The sequence below is a fragment of the Coloeus monedula genome, assembly GCF_965178545.1.
Source record: "Coloeus monedula genome assembly, chromosome: 18".
In the NCBI taxonomy this organism is placed as follows: Eukaryota; Metazoa; Chordata; class Aves; order Passeriformes; family Corvidae; genus Coloeus; species Coloeus monedula.
The window spans coordinates 655,589-678,377 of record NC_138798.1 but is presented as its reverse complement, the minus strand read 5'-3'; the positions used below and the strand labels follow the sequence as shown (position 1 = coordinate 678,377).

At 40.8% G+C, this 22,789-nt stretch overlaps 1 protein-coding gene across 1 annotated transcript in view; it reads left to right on the top strand.

Annotated features, from left to right (window-relative positions):
* The window catches only part of ADGRD1 (adhesion G protein-coupled receptor D1), a gene marked incomplete at both ends in the record, with an annotated part of 134,989 nt that extends 117,734 nt beyond the window's left edge, over positions 1-17,255 (top strand). The window contains 4 exons of the mRNA XM_082293662.1: positions 12,895-13,021; positions 14,203-14,244; positions 16,421-16,513; positions 17,160-17,255. Coding sequence (XP_082149788.1) covers positions 12,895-13,021; positions 14,203-14,244; positions 16,421-16,513; positions 17,160-17,255 — 358 coding nt within the window. The remainder of the gene's footprint in view (positions 1-12,894; positions 13,022-14,202; positions 14,245-16,420; positions 16,514-17,159) is intronic.
* Between the last annotated feature and the right edge of the window lie 5,534 nt (positions 17,256-22,789).

Here is a 22,789-nt window from a genome sequence, read left to right as displayed (position 1 = left end):
AGTGAGCTGAAGTGCTACTGCCAATGATAATGTCTTCAACCTAATTAAGTTTTTGGCTCATTGAATATGACAAATACAAATGGAGTTTGGGTATCTCCTTATTAGACTCAGGGTTTTAGACTAAAAATAACATGGGTTTGAACGTTGCCAATGAGGGTATTAATGCGGAAGTGCTAATCTTTTAGAGACCGTAATGACAGTAATGGGAGTGCTTTCTTTACTGCAGATGCTGAGAGTCACAACACTGCAGAAAGGCTCCAGGCCACGTTGTGATTGTTCAGGTGCATTTCAGGCTCATTTTGGGGGGGGTATTAAAAAGTTAAAGCATAGCTACAGAGAGGAGGCTACTCTGCAAAAGGAGAGAAACAGGGACAAATAGAAACAGGCTTAAACTGATGGAAAAAAATCAAGTATCTTTAAGGTTCCTGTAGTGGGAGGGGAGTTGCAAAGTAATGGATCTGATTACCTGGAGAGCTGCTGAGCTGCTGCCTTTGAGCAGCTTTCACAAGTGGTTGTACCACTGCCTGTCAGGGCTAATTCTGCTGCCAGGAGCGACAACCAAGCCTGTCTCATGGCTGAGCTGGATGAGATGACATTGTGAGCCCTTCCACAGCTTAGTTTTTTACTGGTTGTCTCCTTCTGAGCCGAAACTGTCCTTTGTGGGAATAGTTTTCTGTCTGTCATTACTCCTTAAGCAGGATTTGCTGCTCCAGGGCCTGTTGATTTTGGCTCCAAAGGAACAAGCAGCTCTGATACTTGTGCCTATTTCTTTCTGTGTTAGGAAGGGCAGCAAGACAAAACACACAGGTACAAAATATACAGGGAAAACTTCATTGTTAAGAGGTGCTGGTTTTTCTGAGTATACAGAAATAATTTTTATTAATTCTAAATTAATTCTAATAATTTTTATTAGAGATGCTTAGGCATGTTTATTTTCACATCTGAATGACAGGATAGAATAAGGTTTGTTAAAACTTGGTTGTTAAATCCCTTGTTGTTGTTAAAAACCTTGCTGTGAACACAACAGAATCAGTGATGGAGGTGCAGGGTATGAGAGAAGGGGCCATACCAAGCCACCCTCCAGCTGTTTATCATCTTGTCTGGATGGGAATGTCTAGAAGCTTGTGTTGTACTTATTGACCTATGGTTGGATCAATTTCTTGATTCCAGCCTCTCAGTCCCTGATAGATTCCAAGGGCAGTCACTGCAGGTGTAATCTGTCCTCCACAGGAGACCAGGGGTTCAGATGGGGTCTCCTTAATGCAAACCACGATTTATAGAGCATTTAATGAGAACAAAACTCTGCTGGCCCCATGCCTAAGGCTGGATCACTCCCAAGGTGCCAGGTAGAGAGGAGTCAGGTCAAGGGTGTTGTTAACAGTATGATATTGAGACATCTGACAGCAATGTGTGGGTGGTGTCACTCCACCATCCCCCTCCCTGCTGCCGAAGTTTTCTAAAGGATAGCTTGTCTCCTTTACTTCTAGAATGATAACAACAGAAAGTTTCAGGTTTTGAAAATCGATAGCTTTGAAGTTCACATTAATTTGTTTTTAAAATGTCCTAGCTGGATTTATCTTTCAATCTTTTAATATCTGATTTTAAGCCATGGAAGTGCTGGTAGGAGGAGGATGGGGCTGTGAGTCACAGCCTGGTGCCTGGAACCACAGTAACAATTAAACGCTGCTTGTTCATCACAGAATGGGACAATTCCCTGTGAACAGCCATAACCCCAAGAGTTTGAGCTGCTTCATTTACACCCTTGGTTCCAATTTACAATCCTGGAACTCTGTGTCAGCTTTATGCAGAATAGTAAGAACAAATATTACAGTTTTACAGCATTGCAGAATATAAATGTTATTTAAGCATGTGCCTTGTGCAGAGCTCTGGGCAACTTGTAAATCACTGCCCAGTCTGACACAGCTCTTAGCTAAGTGTGATTTACATATTTTCCCAATAAAGCACTCTAAAAATAAAATTAAATAAATGGAAAATACAGGTAATTGCAATAAAGAAAAGATACTATCCTAGTATCAAAAATACTTTTAAACTTTTAGGTGCTCTCTTCAGTTAAGTGCCATTAACGTATTTATGTTACAGGTGTTCTGGAAATAGAAACTGAACATTATTCTCAATTCTTTTCAACTGAAAAGGATGTGAGGCAGAAACATATTTTCATGAAAGAAACTGAATAAAAAGCACTTTTCTTTTGGAGCAGTATTAGAATAGTGAGGTTTTAAAAGTGAGATGCTCTAACCACCCCAGGAAGAACCATGTGCTTTACTCTGTTTCTTATCCCTGGTAAGTCTCATGTATCTGCTACAGATGTCCTCCCAAGTTAGTTGTCTAATAATAATAATAATAATAATAATAATAATAAATATTTAAAAACTAGGGAATATCTGAATACAGTAGCAGAACAAAGAAACTTTGGGTGTCCTCATGTGAGTAAATACAATAATGATTCAGATTCCTTGTAAGCAGCAATAAGACAGATAGAAATATGTATGATATAAATATGTATGGAGCTGCATAAAGAAGTGTTTCATGACTTATTGTCTGCACAGAACAAGAGAATTAGCTAACCCTCAGCTCAGATTTTTAAATAAATAAATTATGACCACTGAGTCTATTTCTCATTTTCATAATGTATATGGAAACCAACTGTACCTGAGTGCAGCAGCATCTTGCTAAAGAAAAGGGCTTGAGACTGTCCCAAAAAGCCAAAGGAGGCAGAGGCACAGCACTTGGAGGTAATACAGCATCAGCCACGACACTGGCTTTGATAAACACTAAAGCCTTGTGCTGCCTGGCTTCTTTACTGCCAGCTCAATAAGAAATCAAGCCCCTCACGTTGCAGCACCGCCTCTGTGCAGTTTGCATTTCCCTCTGAAGCAGCAGTTGCCGGCAGAGCCCAGGAGCAGAGGGATTGCAGCTGGGCTCCAGCAATCTTTGCAGTCCTGGGTTTTTTTCCCCCTTGTGTACATTTGAGACAGGAGACCAAGCAAGGATAAAGCTATTTATTTGCCTCTGCTGCAGTTCAAGCTCATATGAACCATTACACAGAAAATGACTTCTCCTCCTCAGTTTATACGCCTGACCTTGATCGCTTTGCTGTTGGTTGCTACTGTTGCCATGGAAATGGGAGAATGATTGTTCTGTTGATATTGTCGCATAATTAAGGGTCACTGAGACTGTTTGGGTCAAAAGATCAGTTTCAGAATTCAGCTCCTCGGGGGGTGAATGTTATTCCACAAAAATTTTCTGCATGATTTGACGTGATTGTTTCTTTGTCATCCTAAATTAAAATATGGGTCCCACTGACTTCAAGCTAAAAGCCAGAAATATTTGCCAAGCCTACAGATTCCTAGAGAAGGCTGCTTTTTCTGGGTGTTCCAGGGCTACAGAACTACCAAGCTGTGGAGTTTGTTGCCACTTGTCAGCTAAGGAGTGGTAAATGGCTGTGTAATTGCCTCTGACAATTTTGAAATGTGTGTAGAACACAATCACTTTTACTGGTAAAAGCCTCTGGTGATGGAGATTTGAGTCTCTCCAGGGAGCAACTAGCTCAGAAGCTTTTTTTTCCTCTTGAAAAGCTTGATTTTTCTACAAGGACAGTTTAAGAAAGGAGGAATTAGGAACCTGGGCCATTTTTGACAGGCTATGTTTTCTAGATTACCAATAATTTTTGCTGCTTGCCTCCACTCTTTCCAGAGAAGCACACTTTTCTTGAAAACTCAAACCCCAACATGACACCTGGAGCACAGAGTAGGCGCTACTTCGTATTTTTAGCATATGGTGTGCCAGGTTTGACATCCCAGAGTAAGGAAAACAAAATTAATCATAATGGGTTTTCATCACCGACTGCAGCTTTGTAAGTCTTAAAAACAGGTCTATAAACTGTATTTCATTATAATTATAATTAATTAAATGAACTACCTCTACACTAGCATCTAATCCTGTGCTTTGGACAACTTGAAGTTTTAAGGAAAAAAAGCCCCATCCACCTTTTCCTCCTGGTCTGGCAAGGCAAAACAGATGTGCCCTGCCACACTCTTCTGTTTCCTTTGGCTTTCTTTTGGCACAGAGGTCTTTGAAAGGTCTGTCTGCTTGTAGTTTCCCTCTCTTTGAGCAGGTCTGTATTTTTGATACACCCTCTCTTTTTCCCTGTGCGTCCTTCCTGAGCAAGCTGTGCTCCTTCATATCAGTATTCCAGTCGTGTGAATGCTTCCTTCACAGCTTCTGTTATGTAAGGAAAAGGGAATGCTGTGAGGTCCTTTCCATAACTTCTGTAATTTGACAGTCCCTCTTTATTAGCACCGGGTCTGTCATCTCAGTTTACTGCCGGGAAAACAGAGACTTTCACCGCATGATACAATAGCTACAAAACAGATTGAGATGGCTGTAAACAGCACAAGAAGACTAATTTTCAGAATATTGTTTCAAGATGACTTGCAGAGATCTAACCAATTAAAACTAGTAAGAGTTGGGCTGATGTAGATTCATGCCTCACACTGACAATTTGCCTAGGGACAGTCTGTACAGAATGCTGTCCTGAGATGGGAGAAATCTGCATTGGGAGCCTGGGAAAAGGATGAAACAATGGAGAAGTGGAAGTTATAATTAGGGGTAAATGTTGGAAGAAAAACGATCGCATCTCGCCTGCTCCACCCACAGGCAGGATCTGGCCCTTTGAGACATTTCCATTTCTTTGTCCTTGAAAGAGACAGGTAATGAGGTTTTTGGGAATAAGCTGTCACAATCAGTGCCTTCTCCTGGGCTGAGCCCGGGCAGAGTTAGGCACCAGTTCTGTGTTAGAAGAAGAGAGGAATCTGAAGGATCAGACTGATTCACACATTCAGAGTGTCCAGAGCAGCCCAGGCTGGATTATCCTGTTGCTCCTATAACTGACTTTACAATCATATTTGTCAATTATTTGATATCTTTGACCTAGAGAGAACTAATACCTGTTCAACCCAGGGCTTGCTCAACAGATACCTATGAGACCAAATCCTCCTCCGTAGTTTTTGTTGTCTGGTTGCAAGAACAAAGTGTTGCTCTTTTGTCCTACCTTTGGAGACAAACTGACCCTTAGTAATATCATGATAAGTTTACAAAAGCCCATTAGAAAATTGCAATTTATTTTCTTTTAAAAACCCAAATGAATCCCTCCAGACTTTCTTGTCAATTTGCTTTTGTGAGACTATTAAAGAAAACCTGTAATGGAAGTGGGTAATATTTTCTTGCCTTTTTTCCTCCCCCTATTTTTTCTATAAAGTAACTCCAGAATCTTTTAGGGAAGAAACAAACAATGTGGGAAATAGGCAAGTGAACCATTTGTGTCGAAGAAATGAATAAATCTTTGCTATTGTAAGGATCAGGGCCAATTCTTTTCCTTTTAAACTGCTTTCATTTTCCACATGATTTTTTAGGAATTTAATTATTTTGGCTTCTGGCCATGGTCATCAACAACCACTCCTGGGAAATTTGTTCAGTTGCCCATTTCTGGAGTCTCATTCATTTTCAGCAGCCACATTTTTTGGACTTGCAAAAAGTGTAACCTGTGACTGAAACAAAACCCCTGCCCATTTTGTCTACCTGGCAGCACTGATTGTGAATTCATCCTACAGGATTGTGTCACTGCTCACTCAAGGTTGTTCTCAGCAGCTCTGAATTGCCTGTCTGACTGGGGATATTTGTCCTGCACGCTCCTTTAGCAGTTGCTATGGAAAAGAGAAAACATGTTCTGTTCCACTGGGGCTCTTCCTGAGGTTCAAGTGATGCTTCAGGAGAAGCAGAGCGTGAAAGGAAGCACAGAGACACACAGTGTTTAAAGATTCAAACACAAATATGCAACAAGGCTGTTCACGAGCAGGAGGCCCCAGTCTCCTTCCAAAAATGGTGACTTCACTGAGAACAGAGGAGCTTCTGGGGGTCTCTTGGGAATGAGACTGGGCACGAGTGGCTGTGCTGTGGTACGGAGTCCAGGTCTCCTCATCCAAACCCATCTATTAACACTCCTTGATTGGTTATGGAACATTCTTCTACTGTGAGAATAAGCTGTCATTTTCTTTGATGACTTAATGGTGAAGTTCAGTGGAAAATTAGCTCTTACCTTGGGCTTGGGGATTGAGAAACAGAGAGTGCTGTCTCAGCAGCAGTGCAATAAGAGAATTAGTATCAAAAAATGTTGGAGAAAGGAATTATAGGAAAAGAATGGAAAATTTCTACTGCAAGTTCAGTTTCCCTGGGGAAATCACAAACTCCTAAAATTCAGCTTGCAGGGACATTATGTTTTAATTCTTCATATTTGTTTTTAATAACTTGCACTAAAGACAAGGAGAAGGACATGTTTTGCTTCAGTACTTTTTTTTGGGAAGTATTTTTTTTTCTTTTGTATTTTTAGAATCTGGAAGCAATGGCGGTGACAAGGGACTTGATCGGTGGAAAGCCTTAGCAAGACATGGATTCCTAAAGCCCTGGTTAGGTGCTTAAGTCAAAAGCCAGCGCTGCAGCCCCTGGAATTGCCTTCTCAGTATTAAAATTCCTAAGGTCGCTCCATTTCTGGTCTTGGCCTTAATTTTGTCAGGCTTGATGGGGATTTAAAGAGAGAGTTGAGTTTCAGTCCCTGCTCTACTGAATATTTAATATAAATTCAGAAATATTAATAAAGCAAGGATTAGGTAAGACTCTCCTCTCTCAGGGAGTGCTTTGTGACTAATCTGTGGAGCTCACCTTCTCTCTCTGAGCCAGAGAATACTTAATTATTTAATATGAGTGGAACAGGTTCAACAGGCAAGAATGAGCATCAAGCAGGGAGTCAAAAATATTTTTCTGAAAAAATGGAAACCAATCCTTTAGGCAGAAGAGTGACTTGAGCCCAGACCTCTTTTATTCTGGGCAAATGCCGTGTTTTCTAAAGGCAGTTTGAGATTTTTGGGAAGGCAGGTGAGAGGTGACGCTACTTTGGCAACGTCTGCCTTCTTGTGAGGGTCTGTGGTGAGAGGGCAGACTGTGAAACACTGAAGGTGATAGAAAAGGAACAACTCCACCTCCCTTCCCACTCATGTGATAAAAATCAGTCTGAATTTAGTTGCTGTTGCAGCCTAGATTTTCTTTTCCTGTAGCTGCAATGCTTTCATTTAGCAGCCTCTTCCTGGGTTATAAATGACACCCACAAGAAAGCAATGATCTGAAGTGACTGTAAATAGTTCTCATGCAGTTTCACACCATTATTTTGAAAGTGCAAATAACATTTGGGAAAATGGGAAATGGCCTCTGCAGTTATTAGTTTTGTCTTTTTTTTTTTTCTTTAATTTGCTGTGGTTCTGCCTAGAAATCACCCAAGATTAGGTAAGCAACTGTGTATCTGCTGATTAAAGTACATTCCTTGTGCCATCAGCCTGATTGTCTCTGCAGCCAAGACAAAGTGTAGGAGGAGAAGGAGGTACATCAGTATTTGCAGGAATTCATCAGCTGCTGCTTGGAGTCAGGAGCACAAGTAAAATCTATGTGTGTCCTTTTAGGATGAAAGTTCTACCCCTTAGTTACATCAAGATGTCTAGCAGAGTCCAGAGCTTAATTTCATTTAGTAAAACACCCACACACCTGCTCTGATGTCACTTCCATGCAGTGTGGGGAGTAAATTGGTTGCTACGTTCGAAGGGGCCTGAGGGATTTGACTCCGAGCCTGTGCTTTGGCTGCTCTGCTGAGCAGCTCCAACACCCCCAGTGCAATACTAGAACAAATCTCCATTTTTTTCTTGAGGAGTGCAAGGGAGCTCATTCCTCTGGATCCCGAATGGAATCAGTGGCTGTTCAAGAGCCCTGAAGACTGGTCTGTGCTTTTTTTGCCGTTTGCTGCCTAGTTCCATGAAATATATGAGCTGTCACCACTACTCTTCCATTTGTCTGCTTGACGTTGGTGGCAACTCACCGCCTACAGCTCTCAGTGTTGGTTTTGCTCCTTGCAGTAACGAATGAGCTCTGGGTAACAAAGTGAGCAGCGCACAGAGCTCCTGGGTGCCTTGTCAGAGCTGCTGTTCCTCAGGGTCAGCAGGCATGGCAGCCTGAGCAGGGCCAGGTGGAGGACACCGGGGTGTGTGTTGAACTCGTACGAAAAATGTTTTAGTTCACAGTCAGAATTGCGGATGTGGTTCCCAGCATCTCTCCAACTTCCAGCTTAGGGGTGAGTAAACATTACTTGTGACAAACGGGAGACTGAAGTTAAATTTTTTTTTTTCAGCCAAGAGTCTGAAATGTTAGTCACAGGTTTGGGCATTTATTTATTTTTATATAAAACACAAAGGATATCTCTGGAAGTGACTAGAGGGGAGCTCAGGAAACAAGAGAGAAACTTCACTTAAAAGACCTATCTGTCAAGTTGTCTTTTTCTGTGAATTGTAGTGAAGAATTTTTGCTTTTTTTTAGACAGTATTTCCCCCAATGATTATATAATCTTGGCTTATGGGTCTGAATTTAGTTCTTACTTCAGCAGGCATCATGACAGAAAAGTGGATGTCAGAAGTCTTAAAAGGATTAGTGCTCCATATAGAACCGATAAAATTGATTTGTGAATTAGGGGGCCCCTTCACAGAAGTAATAAAGTTTTCTTTCTGTAAGCAGTGAAATTTCTTTCTTGTAAGGTGTCAGTGTGGTCGTTCTGCGTTGGTGTTAGATATTGACAGCGTGCTCAGGGCAAGAGCAGAAAAGGGCAGAGATTAACAGAGGGAAAGGGAGCAATCACAGCTGAATGGAGCTGTTCCACACCAATTGCAAATACAATAAAACTGGAAGGCCCAACTGTGCTCTTGGAAAAATGTCCCTGGTAACTTCAGTAACTGTGCAATGATTTCAGATGTTGTTGGTAATGAAAATACATCTCAGAGGTGCTGAAGCCTGTACCTCTTGCATATGGGGGCTTCAATACAGCCATGATAATTATCCATCTCAGAAAACTTCCCTTCCCCTGCTGATTGATTTCAGCTGGATTAAAATGCTGCTAACAGCCTGTCTCCCAGCAAGATTCACAGAAGATATCAAAATCCTGCACTGAAGTGAGTGCCAAAACAAAAGTAACTGAAAAAAGCCAGTTGAAGAAATTTTGATTGGAAAAGATCTCTGGTGAGCAGGTTTTACTCCTCAGGAATTAGAATTCAACTCTAACAACAGGAAAAAGGGAAGAAAAAATTTTTTTTTCAGCTGCAGATTGAAAGGGTGAGTGGATGTTAAATGGACAGCTTAGCAATTAATGAAGAAAGTTAATGCTGTTTTTGCCAGAGGCGTATCTGAAAAATTTATTGAGGATTTTCAGAGGACCTCGGCTCCGGCTCTCTGACAGAGGGATTCAGCCCGTGTGCTCGGCTGAGTGGGACAGCACATGAACTTACAGGAGCTGCCACATGTGCAGAGTGACCCTGCAGGTCTGAGGGCAGAGGACATGAGTGGTGCAGCACTGATCCGTGGCTTTGTGCCATGAGCAACCTCACGAACCTGAGTAAGCCCTGCCAAGGTCGTTCCTGCTGAGCGGGGCTCCAGCAGTCTCTGTGACCCAGCTAATAGGATTTTTGGTGTTGGGGCAGAGTGTGAGCAGCCCTAAACTGTAGGCTGAATTGACAGATAGGCTATGTACAGCTAATAATATCCCAAAGGCTTTTCCATATACTCTAGATACAAAAATTTAATCAGACTCAAAGTATTTTTGTGTTTTACAGAAGTTGTCTAAGTAATGACAGGTATACACTTAAAAAAAAAAAAAAAGGCAAAATGAAAAAATAGAAAGGAGAAAAGAAATCTTTTGTGCTGGATTTGCTTTGTTCCAAATGAATTAGTTCCAGGACTGATCCTTCAGTGCGTTTAGATGCAGAGAGACAAAAAGCTCACCAAACTTGGTGCTGTGGGACTTCAGAAAAGTGACAATACCTGAGCTTTTGAAAGTGTAGTGAGGAACAGGCTGTTAATTGCAAAGGCCTGAGAAGGGGCACTCAGGGAGAAATTTAGATGGCCATTCAGTTTTCTGACACATTTGGGCACAAGAAAAAAGGCTTCTAGTAAGGTTTACGGGGTCCTGGTGAGGCTGAACCACAGTATCTGCAAAGCAAGCCCAGCCCCTGCCCCAAATTATTGCTTCATGTCACCAATTTTATAGACAATATAAAGCTCCATTGATGCTAGTGACTAATTTTTTTTACATTGCACAGCTTAAGTCATGCATGGGGAAGTATTCCTTCTCCAAAAGCAGCATCTATTTGACTGTGCTCTATATCTTAGTGAACTAGAACCAATCTACTAAAATATTCATGTAGCAAAGAAAACCAGGAATCAAAAAAAATAAAGTATGTGCAGTGTGTCAGAATTAATGTACCTAGTGGAACATTAACTTTTGTATTTCTAAGATTTTTTTAACCTTGATACCTTAATGGCACTCTGATGCAGCATTTTACAGTTAGTATTTTTCTTTTTTAAAGTTCAAAGATTAAAAAGGAATAAGGGTAGGAAGGGGAGGGGTAAGTGGAAGAAAATAAGAGAGCACCAGGAACCATAGAGCTGGGCCCTTTCATTGGTAGGTAAAGCTCATAAACACCCTTGAATTAATAATTTCCTACATAGGATGAAATTCCAAGCATGTAAGCATAGAAAGCTATGCAATAACTAGGTAAAAATTCAAAAAAGTCTTAATGAGATTCAAGTGAATCATAGGCAGAGCTGACCCTCAGTCTTAAATGAATTTCACCTTCACGTGGCTGCTTTTCTAAATGAGTGTGCATGAAACATTCACACATCTGCATGGAAAAATCCACATCTGGATTGTATTTTCATTTTAGCTGTGGAATTCTGCCACACGTGTGCTGAACTCTGGGCTTAATGAAGAGCAATCTTTATTAAAACATGATTTTTAAAATTATATGAGTAATTTGCTATGTTAAAGGCTCCTGAAAATCCAGACTGTAAGAATGGTTTTGAAAATATTGAAATTGACTGCCTGACTCTATTCTGCCCCCAACTGCAAATTACAGATGGAGCCTTTTGTGCTCTCACTCAAAGGGAAAAAATGAAAACATTTTTGGCAACAAAACAGCTGGGGAAAATTATATTCCAAACTGAAAATTACATAAAAATGGAGAGTGTGAGAACAAAAGAGAAAAAGAAAAAGTGTTGGTGTGTAATGAAGGCAGTTTTACACGTGTAGCTGTGTCGGGCACAACAGCCCCTGCTGGTTTAGGCTGGAGAAGGCATCTAAACCATCACAGAATCTGAATGTTCCTAATCCATCTCCCAGGTGTTCCTGCCCCAGCTGCCCTGAGTCCTGCACAGCTGCATTTTCCTGCAGGCACCAAGGGCTCAGTGGGGCTTTCCAGGTCCTTCTGCACGAAGTCGATGGCAAGAGCTGTTCTGCTAGCAGCTCCCCAGTGCAGCATATTTTATCTTAGAGTTTGGGGAGGAACTTTAATCTTAACAGCATCCTTTGATCCCAAAGCATCCTTGATTCACAAAAATAAACTTGTATATGTTGCTTTAAAATTGTATCTTTTAAAATGCATTTTTAAATCCAAATAGGATCTCAAGCTTTAAGATATTCCTTCATTTTCTGACTGGAAAACTCCTTGCAGAATTAAATTGAATTGTGCGGAAATGTCCATAGAGAGATATGAATCAATACAGAAAAAAACCCAAACCAAACCAGAAAAAACTTTCCAGATGCTTCCCTGTCCCAGGTTTCCCTATAAACTTTATTACACACTTTTAGTTGAGGATATAATGAAGTCTGTGCTCAGGACACTGAAATGAACAAGACATCTTGTCCCTAAGTTTAATTAAAAGATTTCTTCATTGAATTGTGTTGTACAAAATTCTCATTTGTTTTGTGTTTGCTGTAATTACAAGCAGTCTCCTGTCAGGCAGCTCTGTGCATTTTCTCTCAAAGTGTACTTTAATCTGTACGAGGGGGCACAAGGCACAAGTAGGACATTAATCTCCCTGAAACAGCTTTTTCTCTTGCATAGGTTTCCATCTAAATAGAAATCTGATCATTTCTAAAAAAATGTAGCTTTAGCAAGCAGGGACTGACTTTTAGTTTCTCACTACTCCTGTTTCCTTCGCTGCCTCTCGGCTTCTCTGTCTGTAATTGTACCACAGACTGAACTCACTGATATTTTAAACACTTCATTTGAAGCGTGTGCTTGAATCCTACGGGCTACAACAGGAGCGCACTAAGTGTTTGCAGTGCTGTGATAAATTGGGATTAGATCTGCCTTCTTGGCGGATGTTTCAAATGAGGACTGGTCCCTTCTTTCTGCTTTCTGTCTTGTACCGCCGAAGTTGTTCTCAGCTGCCCAGGGGGAGGAGTTTGTCCTTTGATAGCTGTCACTGAAAGTGTGCCCAGGTGTGCAAAGGTTCATCTACTCCTCCTGCAGGTAAAATTGCTCTGAGCTCTCTAGGTAGCAGTGCCTCGATGGCAAGAATGTTTTGCCCCGTGGGACTGATGAGTTTTCTGAGTGGTTACGGAGTGGACACACCATGAATGCTGGTGGGCTGCCCAGTGCTGTGAGCTGCATGTACAGTGCTCACTGGTTTTTGACTCTTACACTTGGCTCCTCACTAGCAAAGTGATACTTTTCTGTAAATTGAAGATATGACTGCAGTATTTAAATGACCATCTCTCAAATCTCTTTCCCTGCTCCCTCAGTTACTGACTCACCATCTGTATTTATCCTGTGTGATACCAGTGTTCTGTTATCCCTATTTTCACAGACGAAAAAACAATTAAAATCTTGCTGTAAAGAAGAATTCTGTCCGCTGCCTTGCTGCCAGAACATAATCAATAAACTCCTTGGTGGAGGCTGACATTTCTTTAATGGTCTCACCACAATTTCCTGTTTTCATTTTCTCTTACAGACTGACAGCTAAAGCCGTTGCTGTTCTCTTACCAATCTTGGGAAGCTCGTGGATCTTTGGCATTTTGGCTGTCAATGCCCACGCACTGGTATTTCAGTATATATTTGCTGTTTTCAATTCACTACAAGTAAGTACCTGGTGGGAAAATTTATGGCTACAGAAGTGCCTCTGAGATCCAATTAAATGGATCATTAGTGCTGTTTTCACACATTTATGCTTATTGCATTTTATTTTGTGTTCCTTCCTCTGCCTTTTAAGTCTGACCATACAGTGCTGGAAATTGCTTGTCTTTGTTTGAACAGAACTTGTATCCCACTCCTTAGTGTTTCCAGCAGCAATAATTAAATAAATGAGACAGCACTGAGCTTGAGAAATGAAATTCATTCTTCCAGCACCGTGTACCACAGGCAGGATCCTTCAGCAGAGATACCAGGCCAATTTTTCAGTGCCAATTTGAGGCTTCATTACCGAGACTAAATGAAAGCAAACAGAAGTTTACGGGGAAGATCAAAAGTGGAGCTATTCCCTGTGCTGTACAGGACTCCTGCAAGCAGGAAACTCAGCCCTCATCTTCTTGGTGCACCAGTCCAGAAAAACAGCTCTGTCCAAGGAGGAATGTAAACATCTGCATAGCTTTAAGCAGACATTTCAGTAGAGGCATAAACCTATAGGCATGTTGCCGTTCTTTCCCAAACATTGGTTACAAAGAGGAAGAAAAAATAATCTGCTGTAAATCCTTTCTTGTCTTGGCAACAAACAGTACTATGGACACAAAAAGAGTGAAGCAGGGTTCTTGGTGCTGAATACTACCCCCCAGAAAAATAAAATTCTTTTGTGAGGGAAAGGGGATGAGACCTTTTCACTTTGCATTGGACTAAAAGCCCAAAGAGCAAAATTCTGCCAGGAAAATTTTCCTATTCCTAATACCTTGCTTTTCTAATCTGAAAAATATTGATCTGGTGTTTCCCAAAAGGCATTTCCCTCTGCCTTGCTCTTTGCAACCACAAACAAAAAGTTCTCTTGTTGTCATGAAACAAGAATTTCTGCATATTTTCAGCCAGGTTTCTCCTTTAGTACAGCAAAGTTTAGGAGGTGTTTTTTTACAGGAAAAATTCTAGAGAAGCCTCACAGTAACCTAATGCTGCAGGTTTCCCCAGTTTCACTTGGGACACTCTGGTTTAGTGCACTCTGATATTTGTAGGGCTCCAGCTGCCTGATGCCTGCTCTGTACAATACTGAGAGAAACACATTATTGTATTTGATTCTTCACAGCCAGACCTCACCCTTCTCCCTTTTTTCTGTTTTCAGGGATTTTTCATGTTCCTGTTTCACTGTCTTCTGAACTCAGAGGTATGTAACCAAGTGGTGTTAACAAATTTGGTGTTACCACATCCAAGAACACAAGTGTGAAGCAAGAACAGCCTTTCTCCATTATCATTGCCTGCTATGTCACTGATTTCCTTTTTCTTTTAATTGATACATGATTGTTCCGGCTTTGTGACTTGAAGAATTTTGACCCATGCTCGGTATTTGTTTTAATTGACGTAAGAAAGGTTTGAAACAAAGAACAAAGACAAGAGGAGCAGTTTAAGAGTCAGGAGAGAAGCTGTCCTGGGAGCTGCAAGGGCTGAGCAGGGCATGGACTGCGCTGTGAGGAGAAGATGCTTAAAAAGTGGGAGCAGGACACTCCAGCAGTCCCTGCTGGGGGGGGAGGGGATCTGTTACAGCTGCAGTTCCAGGGAGGAAAATAAATATTATTCCCAGTGAAACATACTTTTGGATGGTGCTCGTGCAGTCCTTAATGGGAAACCAAACGGAGTAGAAGACATCCCAGGTATTTTTCTTGGCAGGAAGTTCAGGTGTTCATAGGGGACTGAGAGATTTTTTTGCATTAAGGCTGCATTAGAGCAACTGGGATAAAGCCAAGGCAAGGCTGATGTAAATTTGGCTTGCAGCATCCTCTCCTCCCATGGCAGATAGCAGAAAATGCTCTGCAACGAGTATGACTGAAAAAAAATGTTTTTTATGAGAACCATTTCCAGCATGCTGCCAGGGGGAATGCTCAGGGGAGAGCCTCGTAGCTCTGGTTCTCCATAGTTCATTTTTCTGGATGTTAATAAGTAGCTCTGCCCCATAACCTGCTGCTGCTTCCTGTGCAACAGCATGCTCCAGCTCTTCCGTAGAGAAATTATGATTTATTAATATGTGTCAACCTATTCAGTCTCAGAGCATTCACTGATGTGATCTCTGCCAAAATCAGTTTGGAGAGTCAGGTCTGACTGTGAAACTCTTGATCTTTACTGAAATCAACTAAAATTAAGCAGGCAGGTTAAAGGTAGGGAGGAAAAAGATTTTGTTCTATTCTCTCCCAGACTTAGAAATCTTCAAGTTTCAAATGTTTTATATCAAATACAAATATTTGAATTGCTGTCATTTTTCAGGAACCTCATGAGAAATTAAATTCAGCAACTGTTCAGAATTTATATCCTCAAAAACCAGTTTCTACATAGCTGATGTGAGCTGTCATTTTTAGAGAGCAGGTCCTACTGGCTCCATCATAGGCTGTGCATATCTAAAATACTCCTTTAGCTAAACAGTGGGAATTCTTCTTGAGAATTTATTTTTGAGAAGTAAAACTCAGATATTGTAAAGAAACATCTGTAGACTGGGCATAGAAGTGGCTGGGTAAAAAAGGCTTTATTCCCAGTGCACCCAGACAGAAATGCGTGTGTATTATAAAGAAGCACAGGACAGCGGGCCAAGATGGTCTGAAAATGTGTCCTTGATCTCCACACCTAACACTGGTCAGTCAGTTCCAGCCAATAATCCCTGACAAATCTCACCTACTTGTCTCACCATCTTTCCTTTATGCAGCTGATTTTCACCTTGGTGAAGAGTATCTCTCCATCTCCAGGGAGTTTCACCCAGCATTTCTAAATGACTCAGCTTACAGCAGGCTGGCAGCTGCTCTGTGTCCTTGTGGCATCCCCGTATACCAGGGTTGTGTGAACCCCAGGGAGAGCCTGCCTGAATGGGGGACCCTGTGCTCCAGCCTGGGGCTCTGTACTTAATTAGAAAACGTGTAAGTGAGCTGCTGAAATCAGGATAGTGGCACCTTATGAAATCATTCAAACCCGTACTGCAAATGCTGGGGGTGTAGGTTTATGTGCACCACAGTTTTGGGATTTTGCTTTTATTATTATTTTTTAATGAGATGAATGGTAACACAGTCACACCTTGGAAATCAGGGAGGATGAGATTACCCAGATAATGTGAAAATATTGCCAATGAAATGAGATGCAAGTGAGACCACACAAGACTTTGTATTTAAAATATGGGTAGTTGAAATTAAATTTAAATTTTAAAATAAGTCCATAAAGACAAAGAAAAGTGAAGGGGTGGATTGTTTGTTGTTTAACAGCACAGTGACATTAACGTGGAGGAAGGAAAAAGGGGAAATGATTGTAGGCTGCACCTGTGAAAATAAACATAACTTTTTCAACTGGTTTCACTGTTTTTGCCAAAGGTTAGAGCTGCCTTTAAGCACAAAACCAAGGTCTGGTCCCTCACCAGTAGTTCAACACGCAACATCAATGTGAAGCCCTTCAATTCAGACATTGTAAGTATTGCTCCTTTTTCTTTCCCCCCTATCGTATTTGAAAGTGTTCCACGTTAAGTTCTGTGGGAAAGAGCAGAGCAGGCACATGGGTATTTTTAGTACTAACCTAATGCAAGGTGTGGACAGGTGGAATCAGCAGGCATGAAGTTGCATCTGCAATATCTGTTTTGAAAGCAAAGGACAAGATTCTGCTTTCAGGTAGACTATCAAATAGGAGCAAACACGGGTTTATGAACTCTGGATATGGTTCAATAAGGCTATTCTCACCAATTTTAATGGACTTCTGCATTCCAGCAGCATTTTGGCAATGAATTGCTCTGATGCTGGGGGTTCTTTTATAGGGCATTCTTATTCTTAAGCACACACCCGAATATCCTTTTCTAGCTCTCCTTAAATTGTCTTGAGACAAAAGACATTTGTTTTTATAAAGAACCAGACATCTGAAGTGATAGGTATTATTAAGTGATCGTTGCCAATCACCTTCGATCCCGGCAATAACTGTTTAAAAATCCTTTATGGCATATGCTCTCAAGATCCTGTGACAACACTGTAATGTAAATAGATGCTTTCAAGCTTTTATTTCATCCAGGCAAGAGTGGCTTGGCAAAATAAATAAATCAATTTTCTATACTATTTTATTTTCCAGATGACTGGGAACAGGCCAGGCACGACTCCCACAAAGCTGAACACCTGGGATAAAAGCACCAATTCAGCGAACCGCATTGATTTATCAGCAGTCTGACAGTAATAACACTCCTCAGAGAAAACCAAGCCATACATTCAGGACCTCTGACACCGTGTCCACCAGCTTTTTCTCACTGCTAATAACAGTAGAAAACTGGGCTTTTTAAATCACTGCCTAATGAATTGGGAATTGCCATATCGTTTTGTTGAGTAAATAGCCCTTGTTGCTTGCCTTCAAAACTGTAACATGTTCTAGCACTTGGCTATTAGCAATATCTGTAAAAATAACCAGCACAAATATACACTGGATGGTTTTGTCAGCAATGATGAAAACACTAGGTACGCAAGGAGGGCTTATTGCTCTCTGAATCATTCCAGCTCCCAGAACTGAGGGAAAGCAACATACCTCTGAAAAGATGGATTTTTATGCTCGAAAATGAAATGCTTCCCATTGTGATGTTGTAATGAGACTATTCCGGACCTGCTGTGCTCTCTCTGTTTACATTTATTACCTTATAGAATCCAATTATGAAAGTGAAGCTGATTCAAAATACACAGTATGGTGTTTAGTCTAAATGCTACAAGGAAGCCAGGACTTGAGGGAGAGGCAGGTTCTGGCTACTGCCCTCCCAAAGTGGGTGTGGATTAGCAAAGCTAACAAACACGTGTGTCTCTGCGCACACAAACAGCACATATAATGTGGAATGTGGCCCAGCAGTGTTTTAGATCTTCCTGTTGCCATGTTACCTATCAGAGGCCAAGGTTGTCCTACAGCAGCCCACAGCACCTCCACTGCTGATTTCTGTCTGCTGACACACTGCCATATGAATTATTCCACTGCTTTGCCTGCAGCTTCGGGATGCAATCAACAACTCTCCGTCAAGTGCACTTTGCAAACTCACTGTGGCTTTTGGAAATCAAAACCTGGCTCTCTGACTTACCTTCCTCATTTTACTGGTCATTTAGAGACACTGAATTCCTACCACAAAGATGTTACACGTTGATATACTGTGAAGACAGCCACCCTACAAATAAGTCTATGTATCGTTTCCTGCAGACAGCTTTAAACAGGTCTCTGCAGTCTCTTTTGTGGTTTTAAACTCTGCCCAGCATTTAGTAGCTTCTGCTTTAGTACTGCTATGAAGTATCTTTAAGGAGGAGAAAAACACTGTAATTTTTCTTCTGACCAGTGTTTTGTAGGTTCTCTGAGTGGCGTTTGGAGCACGAGCCAGGGCTACCTGTGCCAAACATGCACCTTCCCAACTGGAGTAAAGCAGGGTTTAAGCCTCAACAGTGGTCAGAGCCCTCAGGGGCCCTTGCTCTAGGACTTACTCAGCATCCAGGGTCTCCAGAGTGACTTCCAAAGATGAGGAAGTGGCTTTACAGCCACAACTCTTTATCCCCAGCTCTCCCTTGTTTGTAGCAGCCCCCCCTGTAACAGACTGGGTATAATGGTCTGCAGAGATCACCAGGGTAATTCACTTTCCTGATCCACTGGGCTATCAAAATACTACAACAGGCAGAAAATATGCAAGTCTTCAACCTCATGTTTTGCTAAGATGTTTTGTGTTGTGTTTTTTTAACCTTGATTAAATATTGTGTCGTCAGCAGCTCAGACCATTCCTGGTCCCGGTGAATGTGCTACTGGTTTCCAAGAGAAAAGGTATTTACACCATAATGTGCAGAGTGGAAATCTTCTATTGGATAGTAAATTTATCAAAAAGTAAGATGAAAGTAAATTGATCTTTAGGGAACTGGAAACACCCATCAATTATGACTGAATTTAGTGAAGTGTTAAATCCAAAAGACATAGAATTGAAAGTTTAGAAAAACTCAATGCATTTAATTTCTGTTTGATCCAAGACAAGTTTTGTCTGGGTTTCCTTCCTGCTCTAAAAAAAATGGTAAGTTTCAGTTCGGCCCAATCTTTCCTGCCTTTTCCCCTCCCTAGCCAAGACTTGTTGGTGTGATCCCCAAACTGGAAGTCCAGAGCCCACCCAAGTTTGTCAAGCTCACAGCTCAAAACATTCTTCAGAAATTATATCAGTTGCACCAGATCGATGCTGGATTTCTGCAGCTAGAACAGAGCAGAACTGCATATCACACATACCCATGCATGAAATACAGAAGCTTTCATCCCGTGTTTCCTACTGCTAAATAACTGCAATCATTGACAACTAACTCCAAACAGAGGATCTGTAAAAGCTAAACATGTAAATGGCTGTGTCTTTATTTTGGCTTTTGTGTATGGTTTTCTCCTAGCCTTTTCTGCATTGCTCTGTCTTACAGCTGTGCCTATATATGGGCTTCTCTTGGCCTGAAAATGAGGTTTTTTCCCCCCAAAAGACAGTAGACAAAGCCCTTGGAATGTACAGAGGAGATGGAATAGAAGAGTACTGTGATAGCAGTGTTCAGAATTTGTATTGTGTGCAGACAATGTATTTAAGCATATTTTTTTATACTGGAGCATATGAGTTTTTTTGGGTTTGGTTTGGTTTTTTGGTTTGTTTTTGTTTTTCTTACACTGTGACCACAAACAGAGATTGAAACCCTCCTTGACCATTTCTCTTCTAATCATTGTATTATAGCGCAAGTTCTGTGAATGAACAAGACAACATACAAAAGGTTGGGGTTTTTTTTAATCTTAATTCCTAAGAGTATTCCCCTCTACACAATTTTCATTGCCTGCATTTCCTCCTGTGCTGTATTGGCCACTTTTGTGACTGCCCAAGGTCCATTTGAAAAAAAAAAAAAAAAAACCAAACAAGTGGCATACCAATGCCAGTACACAATGGCAGTAGTACAAAGGGCTAAATCAGTTTTTCATCCAGGTATGCTCTGTTTTAAAACTGTTCACCAAAAATAGGACGAACATGGAAATGTGTTTGGTTTTACACTTTCGAATGGGAGATAGGAGTGTTATGTGTTGAGGGAGCCTTGATTATCCCCCAAGATCCTCTGTGGATAACCTGCATCCCATGCTTTAACTGGTGGATGAGGCTTGTGGTGAAGCAGTTTGCCTTCTTCATGGCACAGGAGGTTTGGAGCACTGAATTTACAATGCTGCGTTGGGGATGGGCTTTTCTTCTGTTTTTGATGAAAAATCCCCACAAAGTACAGATGTGTTCTGTTGCCATCGGTATCCGTTCTTTTTGTTTGATTCAAAGTGTTTTTCTTGGTACTGAATGCAGCAAATGTACTGAATAAGAAATGCTCAAATGAATCTTTAAACAATCTCTTCCTGCTCTCAGTCTTTTGAAGCTTGAAGATCTTGCAGTTTATTTATGGGCTAGTATATAGCAGCTATTACAATATTTTTTTTTCTGGACAGCATCGTTTTGTCAACAGTATGAAATGTTAATTGAATGAAATGTGAGTTATAAAAATAGGTAATGTAGCAAGAATGACTTTGCCAGTAAGTAGTAAAATAATTTAGTTTTGTTGGTTTTTTTCCCCCTCAAATAAATAAGAAATCTTAATTTCCTAAAAGGACTTTGTTAAAATTATTCTTTTGCCATGGATTATAAACAACAGCATAACAATTGAGGTTCCCTATCAGTGCTACTGTTGCAATTACACAAGCAGAGCTTTACTCCTATGAAGGACCTGCTGTCCGTGTCAGGGGTGCTGAGGTAATGCGCAGGAAATATTTCTGTGTTGAAGGTTATACCCAGAGAATAAAAGTACTGAGTCTTGCCAGCAGAAAGAGAACTTCTGGAATTCAGTACAGCCAATGCAGAACCAGGCTCAGAAACTGGTTTTGGCTCTGGGACGGTTTTGGTCCACAGCAGGTCAAAAGTGGTGGGTTTTTAAGTAATTCTTCTATGAAAGCTTCATTACTGTTACACTTTTATCTGAAAATGATAAAGTAAGTCCAGAAACGTCACATCTCAATCTCAGCTCCATCACAGGGATGCAATCCTGTAGCGCTCGTTTTCAAGGTTAGAGCTAATTCTGTGGTGATTTAACAGACTGCCAGCTGTGCTGCATAGGTGCGTAGATGTGGAAAAATAACTAGAGCAATTATATGCTGAAAATTAAAGATTGGAATTTAGATGAGAAAGGTTTTTCATCCCATTTCAATAAACCTTCTTCCCTTTGTATCCTTTAAAATCATGTAGCAAGGCATACATAAAAGAAAGCTTTCTTGCTACTTTGTGAAACACAGAGGTTATTGACATTTATCATTCGTGACAGAATAATAAATTAGGTCATTTTGGCACTGGCTTACATCATGTTTGCCTTTAAAAATATTTTCATTATATCTGTGTTATGCTTGGCTGACTCCATGTAGTATGTCATGCATAGTTATTGCTGTAATTGCCCTTGTTCACACAATTTTCCTTCTCAATAATCCCATATGTTCTTGGAATTCAGAGGCCGTATTTCATCTTGTCAAGGATGATTACAACACTGAATGTACCACTGACATCAGCATCTTCACCAGGTGCTGACACATGGCAGAAACATTGAGTCATAAGGGACTTCTGAGCACCCTTCAATGGATCTCTACCAAACACCTTCTTTGCCTGATGGTTCGTTTGCTCAGGGTTGTTCCCAAGAGAGCTGTTTTAGGCTGTCTCATTTACCTGTGCCAAAGGCGACTGAAATTTTCTCTCACCCCTGTTATTTTCTGTTGTTATTGAATAAAATCAGGCTTGATTGGCCATTGTATGTGTTTCTTTAAGCATTCTCCAAGCTAAGTATTTGCTGATATTTACTTTCAAACAGAGAATAAAGCATAAAACAGTTCAAGACGAAAAACCAAAAAATAACCAAACTGCAGCACAATTAGCAACTCTGCCATTGCAAAAACCTAGTTTTAGTTCATGCTCATAATATTCTGGAGGAAAATGCAGAATAAAACAAAGTCAGATTTTTACCCTCTAAAAGTATCTCAATATAAGCAAATATCAAATGCTTGTTGGAAAGCTTGGGCCTTATCTAGTAGGTTTTAGATGACTTAAAATTCATATTATATTGATTGTAGAATATTTCCTTCAGGCATTTTTGTTTCAGATTCTGCACAGGTCAACTAAATGTGACTCTTCCGTGATGTGATGTCTTCTCACTTAGCCAGTCTTGTACCCCTAATTTGTCATATTTTGCCATCTCCAAAAGGAAATTAAAAAATGAGGGGGGAATACATGAGCATGTGTTCATAGAGGAAAAAAGGCAAAGCTCAGTCCTCCCACCAACCTGTGGGCCGTTCACCCTCTGCATTGGTGACTCTGTGGGAGGCTTTAGGTTCTGAAGCTTAGCAACTATGAATATTTGCTTTTTGCAGCAGCAACAAAGAGCATAATTAATTAAAAAATTATCTGTGGAGAGCAGAATATTGTGCATTTAGATTGTATACTATGCATTAAAATCTCTAATGTGTGGTCAATAGAACATACTGCGTGTTTACCTGTCAAACCAACATAAAGCATGCAAAAAGTACCCTAGAATTAGTCTTTAAAAAGCAGGCTATCCATTATTTGGTATTCCACTGCTTATAGCCTCTTCAGGAGTGAGCTTCTCCCAGCTGGAACCAGAGATAGCCTCACGGGAGGTGGAATTTGCATCACCTAAACCGTGCAGGGGGGAGCA